Source organism: Antechinus flavipes, chromosome 5, assembly GCF_016432865.1.
Source record: "Antechinus flavipes isolate AdamAnt ecotype Samford, QLD, Australia chromosome 5, AdamAnt_v2, whole genome shotgun sequence".
NCBI classification, from domain to species: domain Eukaryota; kingdom Metazoa; phylum Chordata; class Mammalia; order Dasyuromorphia; family Dasyuridae; genus Antechinus; species Antechinus flavipes.
Genome location: NC_067402.1, coordinates 740040 through 755969, shown reverse-complemented (window position 1 = coordinate 755969; position 15930 = coordinate 740040). Strand labels below are relative to the sequence as shown.

Below are 15930 nucleotides of genomic sequence, written 5' to 3'. Positions count from 1 at the left end.
GGGCGTGGCCTACAGGTGCTGGATCTTTCCTTCGGCCGCAGCACTGACTCCAGGTGTCTCCCTTTTGCCCATCCTCCTGCACAGGGCTCAGTGGGCTGGACTCGGGGCCATCCCAGAGGAAAGTAAATATAAATGGCCAGATTTGAGTCTATAGGCAAGAAGGGTGTGGAGAGATCAGAGAGAGGCAGAGACGTCCACCCGCTCCTGCTGACCCCTGCTGAGGACGCCAATAAAGAAAGGCTGTTTGGGCCCTCGACACCGGCTCGTCCCCATGTGTATCCGGGGGGGATCGGTGTGTGTGGCCCCGGCAATCGGCAGCCTCCGAGGGAGGCTACAACACATGAATGCGGTTCGAGTGAGAAGGCAAACGGGGAATCCCTCCTCTAGCGGAGGTTTAACCCCCCACCCCCCCCACCCCCCGGCCAAAGAGAGCAGCCACAGTGCCCAGCGGGAGAGCAGCAAAAGGAGCCACGATCCATCAACGTTGTCGTGCAGGGAAGGGGGCCATCGGGAGAGTGTCACCGGGACTCGGGGAGACGTCTGGGAGTCTGCAGGCTGCAGTGGGAGCCCCGTGGGGATGGGGACAGGGCTCCCAGCAATTCAGGGAAGTTCATCGGGAGGGTCCCCCTGACGCCGGGCTATGGCCTTGGCACAAAGCAGGTAAAACCTGAAGTCTATTTGCCGTTCCTGTGTGAGGGGGAACTCGGCTGGGGCTCCACAGAGGGATGGGGGCCCCCACGCGTATAAAAGTGGGGGGATTGAGCAGCTCCATCGGCTGCCCCAAGCCCCCATGTAAGCGTTGAGATGTTTGAGATGTTCTCCATGCCCCCCCCGCCCCCCCCCCCCCCGGAAGGGCTGAGACGCTCTCCATGCTCTCCTCCCCTCCCCCATGGCTCTCCAGGCCCTCAATCAGGCCATGAGGTGTGAAACAACGGGAAAGCCTCTGGGGGAAGCACCTGGCTGCCTGGGGGCGGGCTTGGTCCCAGGGGGAAGGTCTGCATGCGGGAGACACTATGGGGGTGGGGGGGGGGCCGGCCGGGAAGCCTGGGAGTGAGGGGGATAGGGGGCGGAGGCTCCCGGAGGCCCTGCGGCCACACCCGTGTGGGAGACTCCGGGCCCTGGGGCCGCGTCCTGGCAGCTCCTCGGTAAGCCCCCGTGTCCCGAGGCTCCCGCAGCGCTTCGCTTTATTTCTGAAACGTTTTCCTTTCCCGTTACGTCCGAAAAGAATGAACGGGAAAAGGGGCTTTGCGTTTCCTATTCAGTCCCTCCCCAGACGCGGAGCCATGAGTGGAGACTCCCCATGGCCGTGGGACTAATGGGGACGCGGCAGAGGGAGCAACGGGGCCGCTAGAGGATGGGAACAGCTGGCGGCCGGGGCTGTTGGGGGCTCGAGCGGAGAACGGCCCCCGGGGGCCCGGGAGGGCAGCTCGCGCCCCTGCAGAGGAAAATCCCGGGAGCCGGCCCTTCTTGCGGCCCGGGGGTCTGCCGGGGAGCTCGTGCCCTCTGCAGGGAAGAACCCCCGGGGGCCCGGGAGGGCAGCTCACGCCCCTAGGAGAATCCCGGGAACCGGCCCTTCTTGCGGCCCGGGGGTCTGCCGGGGAGCTCGCGCCCTCTGCAGGGAAGAACCCCCGGGGGCCCGGGAGGGCAGCTCGCGCCCCTGCAGAGGAGAATCCCGGGAGCCGGCCCTTCTTGCGGCCCGGGGGTCTGCCGGGGAGCTCGCGCCCTCTTCAGGGAAGAACTCCCGGGGGCGCGAGGCGGCAGCTCACGCCCCTAGGAGAATCCCGGGAACCGGCCCTTCTTGCGGCCCGGGGGTCTGCCGGGGAGCTCGTGCCCTCTGCAGGGAAGAACTCCTGGGGGCGCGGGGTGGCAGCTCACACCTCTGTAGGGGAGAACCAGAGAATGAGGGGCCCGGGGAGCTCTCCATGGGGGCAGCCCCTGGAGGGGCCCTTTCCTGGGACACAACTTCTCTGCCCCCGCTGGAGGGGCAGGTCAATGTATGAGTCCCACGGGTGCGGCGCCCAAGGGGGTGCTCCACAGGGGGTCGGGGGGCGCCCCAGGACTGCCCCTCCCTTCTCTCTTCAGGCCCCTTAGCCTGTGCCCGTGAGCACTCCCTGCTCCATTTGGCCACAAAGAGAATGGGCATGGAAGGGGTGCCCTCTGCGCTGGGCAGAGCAGGCCCTCTTGGCCATCGGCAGCAGGGACCCCAGTGTGGTGCTGGGAGAATCCTGGGCTCAGAATAGGCCCCGGGGGAGGGGATCTGATCTCCTCCTTCCTGACCCCGGGGTGGGGGTCAGCACTCTCAGGGCTGCCTCAGTTTCCCAATTTCCTAATCATCAGGAAGCACTGAGCACCAAGGGGAGCACAGCTTTAGCTTCTCTCATTATGGCTTTGGGAACCAGAACTGGGGGCCCCTCATCCCAGCTCCATTCCTCTGGAGCCTGAATTGTTGGGGATTTTGTTACACGCCTGAGTTGGGGGCCCCGGCTTGGGGGACTCCCCTCTTCTCCAGGTCCCAGGTACCCATATTTCCCTGAAGGTCCCCCCAAAATGAAGTCCCCAGAAGCATTTGGTGCCCGGTCCTTGGCCCCCCTGCTCTCAGTGTGGACCGAGAGGTCATTTTGTCACCAGCCCCATCTCTTTGACTCAGAATGAGCCAATTCCTTTCCCTGCCCAGCACTTAAGGGCCATGACCCCCTTCCCACCCCACCTTGCGGGGGGTTCCTGCTAGGACCCCCATCCCCCCGTTTGGGCAGGGACAACCCAAGGAGCATGGCCAGAGACGCGCCAGGGGTGTTGACCGTCCCAAGGCTTGGAGAACAATGGGAGAAAGACAGACATCGGCTTTTCCAAAGGGGGGGGGACACAAACTGGCCCCAACTCCCAAGCCAGATGGGGTGCGCGTGCCCGCCATGGCAGAGGGGCTCGAGGTGGTCCCGAGCCGCCGCACGGTCCGAGCCCACCCCCCACCCTGGCCCGCTCTGCGCCAAGTCTGGTTTTTGTCAGCAATGGTAGCCAAGTTTCCAGGCCCGTCAGGGTCCGAGGGCTCTGCCAGACAGGGTGAAAGAGGCCGGCCCCCTGCCCTGCTCTGTAGTGCCACGCGCCTCGCGCCATCTTCTAAGAACCAGGGGATGGTCCCTCCCGCTCCAGCCCCGGGCCCAACGCCCATCTAAGGGGGGGACCTTCCAATCGGCGGCAGACAGATGTGGAGCCCCGTCTAACTGGGGGATCCCCGAAGTGGTTCCCCTTCTGGGGGACAGGAACAGAGTAGACAGAGAAAGGGAAGAGACCCCCCCAAAACTCCCAGGGAAGCAGGATTAACAGCCAGGGAGATTCTGAGCCGTGAGGGGGCCCCAGCAAGGGCCCAATGTCCAGCCCACCTCCTTCCCAGGCTGACTGGGGGGGGACGGCTCCCCCCCAACTGAGCCCAGAGCCATAAGCCCCCCACAGGAAGCAAGCACTTTAATTGATCTCTTGCCAATACAAAAATAAGCATCCAATGGAACGGTCGGGGACTTCTTAAATTACTTCACACATTCACGGAACAGCAACAGAAAATATACTTACCCCCCACCCCCCCAAACAAGTGCAATCTTCTGAACCATAAAAATCATAAGCCCATCTGTACAACAGATAAATAAATCCCTACGAGAGTCAGCGCGGACCAAACACAAAGGGGAGGGCCCCCGGCTGGCAGGCGAGCCCTCGCGGAGCCGGGAAGGACTTCCCGAACGGAGAAGAAAGGGGGTCGCCTCGGGAGCGGGGGGAGGGGGGCTTCTGGATGGAGGGCATGGCCCCCCGAGGCACAGCCCCCCCTTCTCCCCCGCCCCGGGCCCCAAATCCAACACACGGCCCCCGCTACCGCCTCGGGTCTCCTTGGACGGCGGAGAGGAGGAGGAGGCCGGAGAAGAAGGCGGCGAGGCAGGCCAGCCTCTTCCAGAGCGCCGAGCTGTCCTTGGGGATGAGGACGCGGGCCAGGTCGTTGGTGATGCGCGAGATCTCGTGGGCCACGCAGACGAAGATGAAGGTGCTGACCGTGATGTTGAGCGTCGGGCTGCCGGGGATGAGCACCAGGACGCCCCTGGTGTCGGCCGCCAGCCAGATGTGGTACTGGCAGATGAAGAGCTGGGGGGGCAGGGAGCCGGTCAGGGAAGAAATCCCAGCTCGGGCCCACCTCGTACCCTCCGACCAATGGGCGCGGGGAGCCTTGCACCGAGCCCAGGAGCAGCGCCCGCCGGGCAACAAGGCGCCCAATGGGGCGCGTGCACACGTACACACACTCACACCCCCGCCCAAGGAAAGGCTGGCTCTCAGGCGTCCCCGGCCGCCCCCACCCCCTGGGCTCTGACCCTCCGCCCAGGCCTGGCCCAGCTTGCCCTCTGCTCACGGCTAGAGCATGGGGGAGCCCTGGGGGGAGGCGGGCACGGGGACCCAGGACGGTTCTGAGCCCCTGAGGGGGAGGGCAGCCGGGCTGGGCGAGGGGGTCGGAGGGAGGCCTGGAGCTCCAGAGACGGGGAAGGACGGGGAGAGGCAGCTGAGAGGGTCCCCCCTTCCCCCACAGGGGGGAGCACCCAGAAGGGGAGGAGCCGCAGTGACATTAGGGGTGGCGGACACGCTCACAGACCCCAGGGAGGACGCACCTCTAAGGAGATTTTCCCAAACCAAGCGAAGAAGGAGCTGTACACGGAGCGGACGTATCCCGGGATGTTGCGGATGAGGACGAAGGCGAGGATCTGAGGGGGGAGTGGGAGGGGCCGTGTCAGCTGGCGCTTGGGAAGAGCCTGAGCCCAGCCCCTCCTCTCCCCCCTTGCCCCCAGCCCGAGCCCGGCCCCCCACCCCCCTCCCCCACCACACCTGCACCACGGACACGGCTGGGTGGAGCTCGTTGCACTCGGCCTTGGTCTTGCAGCTGCTGGCCCAGATGGAGTAGGTCTGGGGGGAAGGGCCGAGCGCGGATCAGCTTGGGGGTGCCCCCGTTCCCCTTCCCACCCGGCCGTCCGGCACAGGCCCGGGCCTGGCACACCCGGGGTGGAGCCGCTCTGGCTCTCCTCCTCCTCTCTCCCCATTTTACAGAGCGGGCAGCTCTGTCCCCCCCCAGGCCTGAGGGACCTCGCGTCCGTGGCCAGGCTGGCAGACTCACCAAGAAAGAGACCACGGAGACAAAGAGGAGCAGGTTGGACATCCTGTTGGGGAGCAGGGGCTCCCCCTTGCCCTCCGAGAGCACCTGGCGCTTCTGCAAAGCCAGGTACACAAAGGCGAACAACATGCCGTGGAACACCACCTGGGGGGGGGCCTTGATGAGAGCTGTGGCTGGTCAAGGGGCCCCGTGGGGACCAAGGGGGCCAACCCCCACCCCCACGGAGTGGACCCTCACCCCCACGGAGCGGACCCCCACGGAGCAGACCCCCGCCCCCACAGAGTGGACCCCCGCCCCCATGGAGCAGACCCCCGCCCCCACGGAGCGGACCCCCGCCCCCACAGAGTGGACCCCCGCCCCCATGGAGCAGACCACCACCCTGACAAGACTTTGCTGGGCTGGAGGCCCGAGGGAGCCTGAGGCAAGCAGGGGCCCATTAGGGGTCATGCCTTCTCCGAGGAGCATCCACCTTGCCTCAGCCCACTGACTTCCAGGGCCCCCCTTTCATGCTCCCCACTGAGCTAATTCTGTGAAAGGTCCCCTCCATCTTGCCCCAGACCCTCCACGTCAGGCTGCCTGCCTGGCGACCCCCAGGAGGAAGAGGAGCCATGGCCCACCCCCAGAAACCCCCTCGCCTCTCGGGAAAGGGGCCCGGGATCCGTGCAGGCCCCAGGACAGCGGGATGACTCACATAGCGGTCTAGTTTCCACCGGAACCACCACTCGTAGACATTCCCATTTAGCTCAAAGCACTTGGACAGAGGCCAAAGGGAAAAGATCTTCTCAAACGCCCCCTGGAAAACACAGTGAGCAGGCTGAGAGAAGGGGGTGCGTGGGGGGGCTGATGGACCCCAGGGAGTAAAGAGTGGGGGTGAAGAAGGGCCGGCAGCCCCGGCCTCCGTCCAGCTGCCCCACAGCCCTCCCTGTGGGCGGTCACAGGCCCCTGGAGGCAGCAGGACACAAGACCCTCTGGGGCCTCCCCGCAGTCGGGGGCCAGAAGTCAGGGCCCCGGGGCCTCTTACAGTAACTCCCCCCTGAAATTCTCTCTGCCAAGGACCCCGGGGGCCAAAGGGAGCCCCGACCGTGAAGAGGTTGGGGGAGGGCGCAGAGAGGAACAGACCTGAGAATAGGCCAGGAAGCAGATGCAGAGGAAGAGGAGCCCGAGCTTCATCAGCAGGCCCAAGTGCCAGAAGCAGCTTCCTGGGAGACAAGAGGGGCTCGCGTCAGCGCGGCGTGCTCCCTGAGGGCCTCTCGGACCCAGGGCCTCTGCCCGCCGCCCCCGGGGTCCCCAGGCCTGTGCCCAAGCTGCCCACCACGGCCGCCCCTGCGCTGTGCCACGTATCGGCCTTCTCCGAGACCCCTCTCACTTCTGTCGCCCTCCTCCGCCTCCCCTGCCCGGGGGTGCCCCAGAGAGCCCCTGTGAAGACGTTCTCATCACCTTGCCGAGCATCTCCCCCAAACGCTTTCCTCTTCCCCCCAATTTCCCCACAGTGTGAAATGCCCTTCTGCACGGGGCCTGTCAGAGCTGGGCTGGGGCGCATGGGAGGAGGTGCGAGCGGCCCCTGATCCTGGGGTGGGGCCTCTGGGGCTCTGCCCCCCCTCCCCGAGGGTGGCACTGGCCCTGCCAGAGCTGCCTCTGAAGGTCCCCCTGGGTCCTGGGTCTGTTCCAAGTTTCTCCCCAGCTCCGGGGATCAGACCGCAGACACACGGGCGTCTTCCCCTTCACGAGGGATCCTTTCTGGGGGAGCGGCGGCGCAGCGGACAGAGCCCCTGGAGTCAGGAGCCCCTTGGCCCCCAGTCCTGCTGGGTGAGTGTCCCGGACGGAAAGCAGTGTATGTGACTTTCCAAGACCTCTCCTCCCCCGAGGCGGCGGCGGGGAGATCTCCTGCCATCTTGGCCCTGGATTCGGCTTCCCTGCTTCCTGACCCAGAAGCCCTGGAGTCGTCATCGGGTCTTTCGGGAGGTGCCCGGCGGTCCCCACTCCTTCCACGCGCCCCCGGGCTGGGAGAGCTGGGCAGCCCCTGGCGATGACTTCCTGGGCAGGACTCCGGCGCGCTCTGGCTCGCAGCTTTCGGGCGGTCCCACGGTTTTTCCCTCTTCCCCGGCTCACTTGTCTGTGGCTCTGAGTCTTTGTTCGCCGATGTGGTTTCTCGTCCCACGGAGCCCTTGGCTTGGACCGTTCTGACTTCCAGGACGTCCTGCAGGAGGCTCTGGGCCCGCCCGGCGCCACGCCGCCCATGCCCTCGCCAGCTTTAGCTTTCCCAGCTCTCCCTGCTTCGCCGGTCTCCCCTCCAGTGCTCTTTTCAAATGCAGAACCACTTTTTAACACTTAAAGCCTCTCCTTTCTTCCAGGAAATCTAGATGAATTCCCTGCCCGGCCGCCAAGCCTCGTCCAGTGGCTGACACGAGCCAACCCGTAGGAAGGGCGTTTGACAGAAAGGAGACCATGGAAGGCCGCGTTGCCCCGCTCGTAAGTGTCTGGGACAGGATTTGAACTCGGCTCTTCCTCCCAGTGTCCTGCCACCGGCCTCTGGCTGCCTTTCTCCGGCTCCCTGAGCCAACCCTGACTTTTTTTGGATTTCCATCCGCATCTGCTTTGGTGGCTCTGGCAGTTGGAGCGACTCCGCCATGTTGAGTCTACCTACCTTCCTTCCAAGAGCCTCGGACAAAAGGGAAACCAACGCTTCCTTTTCCCCTCCTCCCTTCCCTCCCTCCACCCTCCCCCTCCCCACGACAGGAGCGCTGACTGACCGTTGGCTTTCTTCTGGGTGATCTGCGGCCACAACGCCAAGGTGACGTAGATGACCAAGAACCACACGGTGACCAGGGGCACAAAGTAGTAGAATTGGTAAGGCCGGTCCATCACAATGCACAACACCACGACCAGGAAATTGAGCCGAAACAAAACCTGGGGGCAGAGGAGGCAGAGCGGACGGTCCGTTGGGGCCCGGACACCGCCAGCCTCCACCAGGGGTTGTTTCTGCAGGACTTCAGGTCCAAAGGGCCATGACGGACTAAAGGAACTTTGAGACTTTGTTGTGTACGTCTGTGGCCGGAACTCGCGCCACCTCATGCTACTTATCCCTCGACGGGCAAGCCCAAAGAGGGAGCGGGAAACCAAGAGCCCCTCTGCTAAATGGGAAAGCAGCAGCTGGGGGGCTAGGGCCCCCCACAAGCCTGCTTGGGGCAGACTCGCTGAAGGGCTCGGCCGTCCCCTTGCCCAGCTCTTTCTGTGTCTGAGTAATTAGGGTCACGTGCCCCAGAAGGTCTGAGGATCTTCATTTGTTCTACAGGTAAAAATCCCCTTCGCAAAGGAGACCCTAGAGCCCTGACTCCACCTGCCCTCACGATACCAGGCCGAGCCCCCAGGGCATCGCAAGCAGTTGGAGCCAAGGCAGAGGGGCTCACCCCACCCCATTCTTGACTCCCCCCCCACCTGACACAGAGGGGTTCGCCCCCCCATCCTCGACCCCCCCCACCTGACACAGAGGGGTTCACCCCCCCATCCTCGACCCCCCCACCTGACACAGAGGGGTTTGCCCCCCCATCCTCGACCCCCCCACCTGACACAGAGGGGTTCGCCCCCCCATCCTCGACCCCCCCCACCTGACACAGAGGGGCTCACACCCTCATCCTCGACCCCCCCCACCTGACACAGAGGGGTTCACCCCCCCATCCTCGACCCCCCCACCTGACACAGAGGGGTTCACCCCCCCATCCTCGACCCCCCCACCTGACACAGAGGGGTTCGCCCCCCCATCCTTAATCCCCCGCTACCTGACACACTCGGTGGATCCCAAAGTCTCCTTTGATCCAAAAGTATGAGAAGTGCCCGTAACCTGTTTGAAATAGATATGCAGCAACCAGAACTCTAATGTGCATATACACAGGCAAAAACTGTTGGCAAAAGAAACGCATTGAATCGGGTGGTTAGGCTGGCACAGACTCCCCGACAGGCCCGCGAGCCGCCCAACCCCCCCCCTTTACATGACATCACTCAACATTCACCAGAGACCCAGAGGACACCAGGGGGGTGACGAGTTGGGTGTCCGGCCCCCTCCCCTGCCTGAGGGGCGCCCCCCAGGCTCGGCTCCTGCCGAGGCCCCGCCAGAGGACGTGCATTTCTGGGCCCCCGATGGGAATTTGTATCGGGGTGCCTGGGCTCCACCGCCCAGGGCACAGGGTAACTCTGGCCTCCACGGGCTCGGGGGGGACAAGCGGGGCTTTTGTTTCCGAGCAGAAATCCTCCACCAAGGGGAGGGGGAAGTAGGCTGCAGCTGGGCCCCCCCTTCCCTGAAGGCAGCCCTTCCCGTCTCTCTCTCAGGAGGGGACAGAGGCAAGCCGCTTCCTGATGGCTAAGGCCCAGCCCCCCAAGTGGGCAGGGATTCATCACAAAATGTGCCCCCCCCATGGCCCCTTCTGCCTCGGCAGGGCCTCCAGGCTCTAAGGAAAGGCCTTGGGCCTCTGGCCCGCTGTGGGGGGGGGGGGCACAGCCCCCAGTAAAGAGGCTGGGGGTGCAGCGGGCAGTGCCCAAAGGCAACCGGGAGCAGTCTGTGCCGGTCACAGACCACAGCATGGACGGCCACAAACAGCCAAAGTAAGGGCTGAGGGGGACGGACCTGGGAGGTCCTCCAAGCCAACCTGACCCACAGACACATCAAGGGGGGCGAGACAGGCAGGCCCAGATCTTGGGGCCCAGAGACCATGACCGGGAAGGGGCCAGAAAAGGCGGCCTCAGACCCCCCAATCCCACAAAGATCCGCCCAACAGCGCAGGGACCCCAGATCCTGCGCTTCCTCGTCCGGCCTGGCAGGACCGCGCTCCCTCATCAGGCAGCAGAGGCGCTGGCCGGGGCCTCGGCGAGCCCCAACCAAGAGTCTGTCCAGGACTGCCAGGCCCCCAGGCAGGGGAGCCAGAGGAGGGCCACGGGAGGCCGCCCCTGCCCAGGGCCCAAGAGGTGAAGGAGAAGGACTAAGGACGGGCTCTGAAGGAGGGGCAGGGGATGTTTCGGGGGTGCGATGGTGGGACAAAGTCTGGGGGGCTGCAACCAGAACCGTCACAGGGTCCTCCCAAATTCGCGCTGGCATTTAAGCAGTATTTGCAAGAGACCCTTGAGAGCCAACGCCGGCCCCTCTGAGGGCACAACGGAAGCTCGGCTCCAGGTTAGGGGAGCAGCAGTCTGCACTCGCTGGGCCCCAGGGGGCAGCATCTGGGTTGGGGGCTCCCCCATCCCAAGGGGGACAAGGAACGAAACCAGGAACTGCCCCTTCTGGGTTTACTGCTGGGGGGTTTCCAAGGGGCAGAACAACATCCATAGCAGGCATGGGAGCATTTCAGGCCTGAGGCTGGCTGCCTTGCCCACCCCCCCAAGCAGCATGGGGGCCCAGGCTCGTTCCCTCACTCTAAGCGCCCCCTCCTTCACTCCTAATTCTGGGTTGGGGGAGCCCAACATGTGTCCTGCCCCCCAAGAGCCCCTCGCTGGAGATCCAGAGCGACTCCGGCCTCTCCTTGGGGAAGGTGGGGACCCCCACCATCATGGGGGAGATTTGGGGGTTTCAGGGACGAGATGATTATGATGGGCTCCCTCTCTCTTCTGCCTTCCCTTTTCTTTGGGGCCTGAGAGTCAGGAGGAAGGGCGAGGAGGGGGAGGAGGGAAGAGAAGGGGACGGGGAGGAGGGCCCATCCCAGAAGCCGGCGGGAGCCCCATTCACCAGACAGTCTCCGGGCCGCTGGAAGCCTTACAGTGCTGGCCCCCGAGATGTGGTAGATGAGGATGACCAGCTGCATCCAGCCCTTCCACTCCTCCGTCTGCTCCCTGTTCAACACCTTGGTCTGGGGGAAGGGAACATCTGGTCACCAGGTGGGCAGGGACAGGTAAAGTGGGACCCCTGCCCCAAATGCCCCCCGCAGCCCGGGGCCGCGCAGCTGCCAGGCTCTGGGGTTAGGGTCACTGCCCCCAGGGAGGTTCTCTCCACCCCCCCAGGGAGGTTCTCACCCCTCCCCTTCCCCCAGGGAGGTCCCCCCTTCCCCCAGGGAGGTTCTCCCCCCCCTTCCCCCAGGGAGGTCCCCCCCCCCCACCTCTTTGGTGCTCTCGTTGTAGAAGAGGCCCAGAACCAGGATGTAGATGATGGGGGTGAAGAAGGAGGAGTGGGTGTAGAACTTGTTCTCCTTCATGAAGAGGTCGGCCCGGTCGCAGAGGTAGAAGTAGGCCATGATCAGGCCCAGCTTGCAGCAGGACTGCAGCACCACCTCCGAGGGGCAGGCGGGGGGCGCGGGCGCCGCCTTCTTCTCCTCGCCCAGCTCCGCGTCGGCGCAGGGCCGGGCCCGCCGGGGGCCGTGGCGCTGCGCCAGGTGCAGGGCCAGGCAGCCGGCCACCGCGAGGACGAAGAAGCCGGCCGCCAGCTTCTGCGTGAGCGTGGGGGCCGCGGGCGGCTGGCAGCAGGAGCCGTCGATGGGCCGCACCACCTTGTTGCAGCACACGTTCATGAGGATCATGGCGCTCTGCGGGGAGAGGGGGCGTGAGCGGCCGGGGGCTTCCGGCAGGGGCCCCGCCCCGGGGTCGGCTGCGCTCTCACCGTTTCCCGGCTGGACTCGGGGAGGTGGAGGCCGTCCACGGACTCCATGATGGTCTCCTGGGCGATGAGCTGGGAGACGCTGAACACTCGGACCCTGGACTTGGCGTTCTTGGCGCTGCCGTTGAGGACGCCGATGGCGGCCTCGTTGTAGGCGCTGATCTTCTCGTTGGTGATCATGCGCCGGTTCTCGCTGAGCAGGTCCTCGTAGACGGGATCTGCACCCAAGCAGAGAGGCCCAGGGCACCTGGTGCTGGCTTCCGGGGCCATCCTCCTGCCCCCTCCCCGCTCTCCCTCCCCCTCCTGGCACTTCCCCCTCCCCTCCTCGCCCCCTCACCTTGCAGGACCCAGTACACGTCACTGCCCTTGGCCAGTTTCTCCAAAAGCGGGGCCAGCGCCGTGAGGTTGGCCCGGTACTGGGCGAGGGCCTCCTCGCTGCCGTTGTGGGCCTTGATGGACCACTGCAAAGAGGGCGCGCCCATCAGGGGGGGCAAGGCCCAAGCGCGACCCCCGACTGGCACCCCAGAGGGGCTCCTCCGGCCCGCCCCGTGCCCCCAGAGCAGGTGCCCGATGAGGGGGGTCTGACTCCGACGTCAGGTGGACGGAGCCGTTCTTGGGGAAAAGGCCCCAGGGCCGGCGGGGCGCACTGCCCACTACTCACCGTGGCGGCCCCCGCTACGACGACGTGGGGCTTCCCCGCAGGCTCCTAAAGAGGGAGAGTTCCGATGTCGCCAGCATCCAGGGAGCTCCCCAGGGGTGGGGTGACTTCCCAGGGGGACGGAGGGGGGATTTCGGGGGGCCCTGAGGGCGGCTAGCTGTGACTGCAGGAGCCACGCTGGCTTTGGGAGGCCTGGGCCTTGCGCCTGGCACAGAGGGGAAGGGAAGCGGGGTCCCGAGCCCTGGGGGTTCCCGGAGTCTCACCAAACCCCTACAGACTGACCTCGGTCCACACCTTGACACATTGTCTCATGGAAGCATTCACTTCGGGGTGCCACAGGAAATCCTGGAAACGCAAGCCCACGGAGCCCTCTCAGTCCCGCCCGGGCCCCCACAACCAGAGACCCGCAGGGCGGGGGCGGTGGCCGGACGTGCTCCCTCCTCCGCCTCCGCCCGTCCTCCCCAGACCCGGGCACCAGGCGGGCAGGCTCCGCGGCACTCACCACTCTGAGCGCCGCCGCCTTGTCTTCAAAGGGGATGTGCTCGTGCTGCCAGAGGGAGACAGAAAACGGCCACTTAGCCAGGAAAGGCTTTCCGGAAAACCTCACTTCCCCCTCTGCTTCTTGGGGGGAACCTGGCAAACCGCGGCGCCTCCTGTGGGCGAGCGACCCCTTCCTAAGAGCGGGAGCCGCCCCCACCCCCCAAGTGGCGCCTCCCTCCGGCCGCTCTCACCTTGTTTCCTTCTTCTCTGAATTGGGGGTTGATAATTTTTACGAAAGAAGAGAACAGCTGGCGAATCCTGGAGTCCCCCACGAAGGCGACGCGCTTGTCCGCCAGGCAGTCCTTGGCTTCGCTGCAAGAGACCCAGCGGCTCCTTTCAGAGCCATCATCGGGACCCCCTCGGTGGTTCCGGACAGAATCGGGACCTTTCTGCGGCTTCTTCTGGCCCCCCCCAAATCAGCCGGGGTGCTGGCAGAGAGGTCCTGCCCCCCCAGTCTCCCCCTCTCCCAGGCCCCGCCCCCAGGGTCTCCCCCTCTCCCAGGCCCCACCCCCCGGGTCTCTCCCTCTCCCAGGCCCCACCCCCCAGGGTCTCCCCCTCTCCAGGCCCCCTCCAGAGTCTCCCCCTCTCCCAGGCCCCGCCCCCCAGGGTCTCCCCCTCTCCCAGGCCCCGCCCCCAGGGTCTCCCCCTCTCCCAGGCCCCGCCCCCAGGGTCTCCCCCTCTCCCGGGCCCCGCCCCCAGGGTCTCCCCCTCTCCCAGGCCCCGCCCCCAGAGTCTCTCCCTCTCCCAGGCCCCGCCCCCCAGGGTCTCCCCCTCTCCCAGGCCCCGCCCCCAGGGTCTCCCCCTCTCCCAGGCCCCGCCCCCAGGGTCTCCCCCTCTCCCAGGCCCCGCCCCCAGGGTCTCCCCCTCTCCCAGGCCCCGCCCCCCAGGGTCTCCCCCTCTCCCAGGCCCCCCCCCCAGAGTCTCTCCCTCTCCCAGGCCCCTCCCCCCAGGGTCTCCCCCTCTCCCAGGCCCCACCCCCCAGGGTCTCCCCCTCTCCCGGGGTCTCCCCCTCTCCCAGGCCCCGCCCCCAGGGTCTCCCCCTCTCCCAGGCCCCGCCCCCAGGGTCTCCCCCTCTCCCAGGCCCCGCCCCCCCAGAGTCTCTCCCTCTCCCAGGCCCCGCCCCCCAGGGTCTCCCCTTCCTGAAGCTGGCCTTAAAGCCGACGCCCGCCAGCGAAGCTCAGGCCCGCAGGGCCAACACCCCCTCTCGGAGGACCCGGACCTGGGGCTGGTTCCTTCAGCCCTTTGCCCTCCAAACGGATCTCCCTCCGGCCGAGGCGCGGTACCTGACTTTGTATTTGTGCATCATGCAGCTGTGCGGCTGCCAGACCTTCTCTCCCAGGAACCGCCCGCTGGAGACCAGGTGTTCGCAGGAGTCATGGCCTGGGACGGAGAACCCGGGGGTCAGTGACCGCGGCTCCCGCCCCCGCCCAGCCAGAGGGTGAGGCTTCCCAGCCTGACCCCGGCATCCGGGCGGGGGGAGCCGCGGGCCGGGCCGAGGGGGGCTGCGCCCCAGACACCAACAGGGGACTGAGGAATGAGGCTCCAAGCGGGGGCAGAGACCACCTTGGCTGTGGGGGGGGCCTCTCCGAGCTGTTTTAACTGCTGCCCCTCCCCAGAAGAGGGCGCGGGACGGCTCGGTGACTGGTCCGCGGTCCCCGGACGTCACTGCCAGGGCCCAAGGGTCAGTCTAGGGAGGAGAGAGCTGCGCCGGGCCCGACCCTGAGGGCGGGAGGCGACGGGGAGCCGGGGGAGCGGCCCTGATGGACCCCGGCGGGAGCCCAGGGGAGGGGCCGGGAGAGGCGGCCGACTTTGACCCCCGGGAATGCGCGGTCACTCGGGGAGGGAAGAGCCCGGCCCGACCTAGAGACTAGCGGGGAGGGGAGGAGGTCAAGGGATGTCAGGGCTGGACGGGGCCTGGCAGCCACGTGCCCACAGTGGGCCTAAGACAGGGGAGGGCCACAAGGGGGCGCTGGGCACTCAGGGTGCGACCTCGGGGCCTCGGCGATGTGCGCGCACTCGAGACAGGAGGTCGGGAGCACGCGCTGTCGCACACGCGGATTGGAGCAGGAGGGCGAGCTTTGCCTTGTGCGCACGCGCACTAAGCTCCCGGCGTACCTCAAAGGATGGGGGCGGAGTGGTTTCTCGGCGGTCGCGCACGCGCGCTGAGGCAGGAGGGCGAGCTCGCTCGGCCACGCACGCGCGCTGGGAATCTCGGCCCGCCCGCCCTCTCAGGCCCGCCCGCTCGCCCGCCGGCCCCGCTCACCCGGATAGTAGCGCAGCGCGGCGTGGCCGGCGGCCAGCAGGAGCACGGCTGCCAGCGCGAGCCCTTTGGCGCTGCTCACACTGAAGTACTGGTTGATCTCGCGCCGCCCGCGCGTGTACGCCAGCGCCGCCATCTTGGATCCTCCATGACAACAGCGCGCGGCGGCGGGAGCGCGGGCGGGAACGCGAGCCGGGCCCGGGGCAGGAGCAGGGCCTGGACCCGGCTCTCAGAGGTTTGTCTGTCGCTCGGAGGCTGCCGCCAAGGCCGCAGAGCGGCCTGCAGCAGCCGCCGCCACACGGAGTTCTTCGCCTCCGCCGCGCGCCGCCGCGGCCCCGCCGTGCCCGCGCGCTCTTCCGCGCCTGCGCTCTCCCGCTCGCCCCGCGAACCGGTCTGCGACTGCGCAGAAGCAGAGCCCGCGCCCAGTCGCCCCTCTGCCCTCCCGAGTTGCGGCTGCCGAGCCTCTTTTCCCTAGGCTGTCCCAGAGGCAAAAGCAACATGGGCGGAGCCGGGGGGCGGGGCCTTGGGCTGGCGGAGGCTTACGGGGGCGGTGCTAGGCTGTCCCGGCAGCGGGCTGTTGTCCAAGCGGCAGCGGGGAACGGCAGGGGAGCTGAGTGGGGTCGGAGGGCGCAGCTTGTCCAGTCATCCGAGATCAGGGAGCCGGGCGGCCGGCTGCTTGTCCATTTATCTGAGGTCTGAGCAGCGGGTTATCCGAGGCCGGTGCAACGGAGACAGCTCTCCCAGTTATCCGAGGCCAGAGCCGCGAA

General features: G+C 66.6%; 1 protein-coding gene across 1 annotated transcript; it reads right to left on the bottom strand.

Moving 5' to 3' along the window:
- Window positions 1–3444: 3444 nt before the first annotated feature.
- CASD1 (CAS1 domain containing 1) lies at window positions 3445–15480 on the bottom strand. Its single transcript, XM_052000137.1, has 18 exons — window positions 15167–15480; window positions 14187–14283; window positions 13095–13215; window positions 12866–12910; window positions 12646–12708; window positions 12367–12411; window positions 12043–12166; window positions 11709–11923; window positions 11212–11634; window positions 10876–10965; window positions 8911–9030; window positions 7885–8041; window positions 6254–6333; window positions 5826–5927; window positions 5138–5278; window positions 4852–4929; window positions 4638–4730; window positions 3445–4122 (listed from the first exon to the last, which is right to left on the bottom strand). The coding sequence occupies exons 1-18, from the start codon at window positions 15297–15299 to the stop codon at window positions 3856–3858; spliced, it is 2394 nt and encodes a 797-aa protein (XP_051856097.1). The 5' UTR covers window positions 15300–15480; the 3' UTR covers window positions 3445–3855.
- Between the last annotated feature and the right edge of the window lie 450 nt (window positions 15481–15930).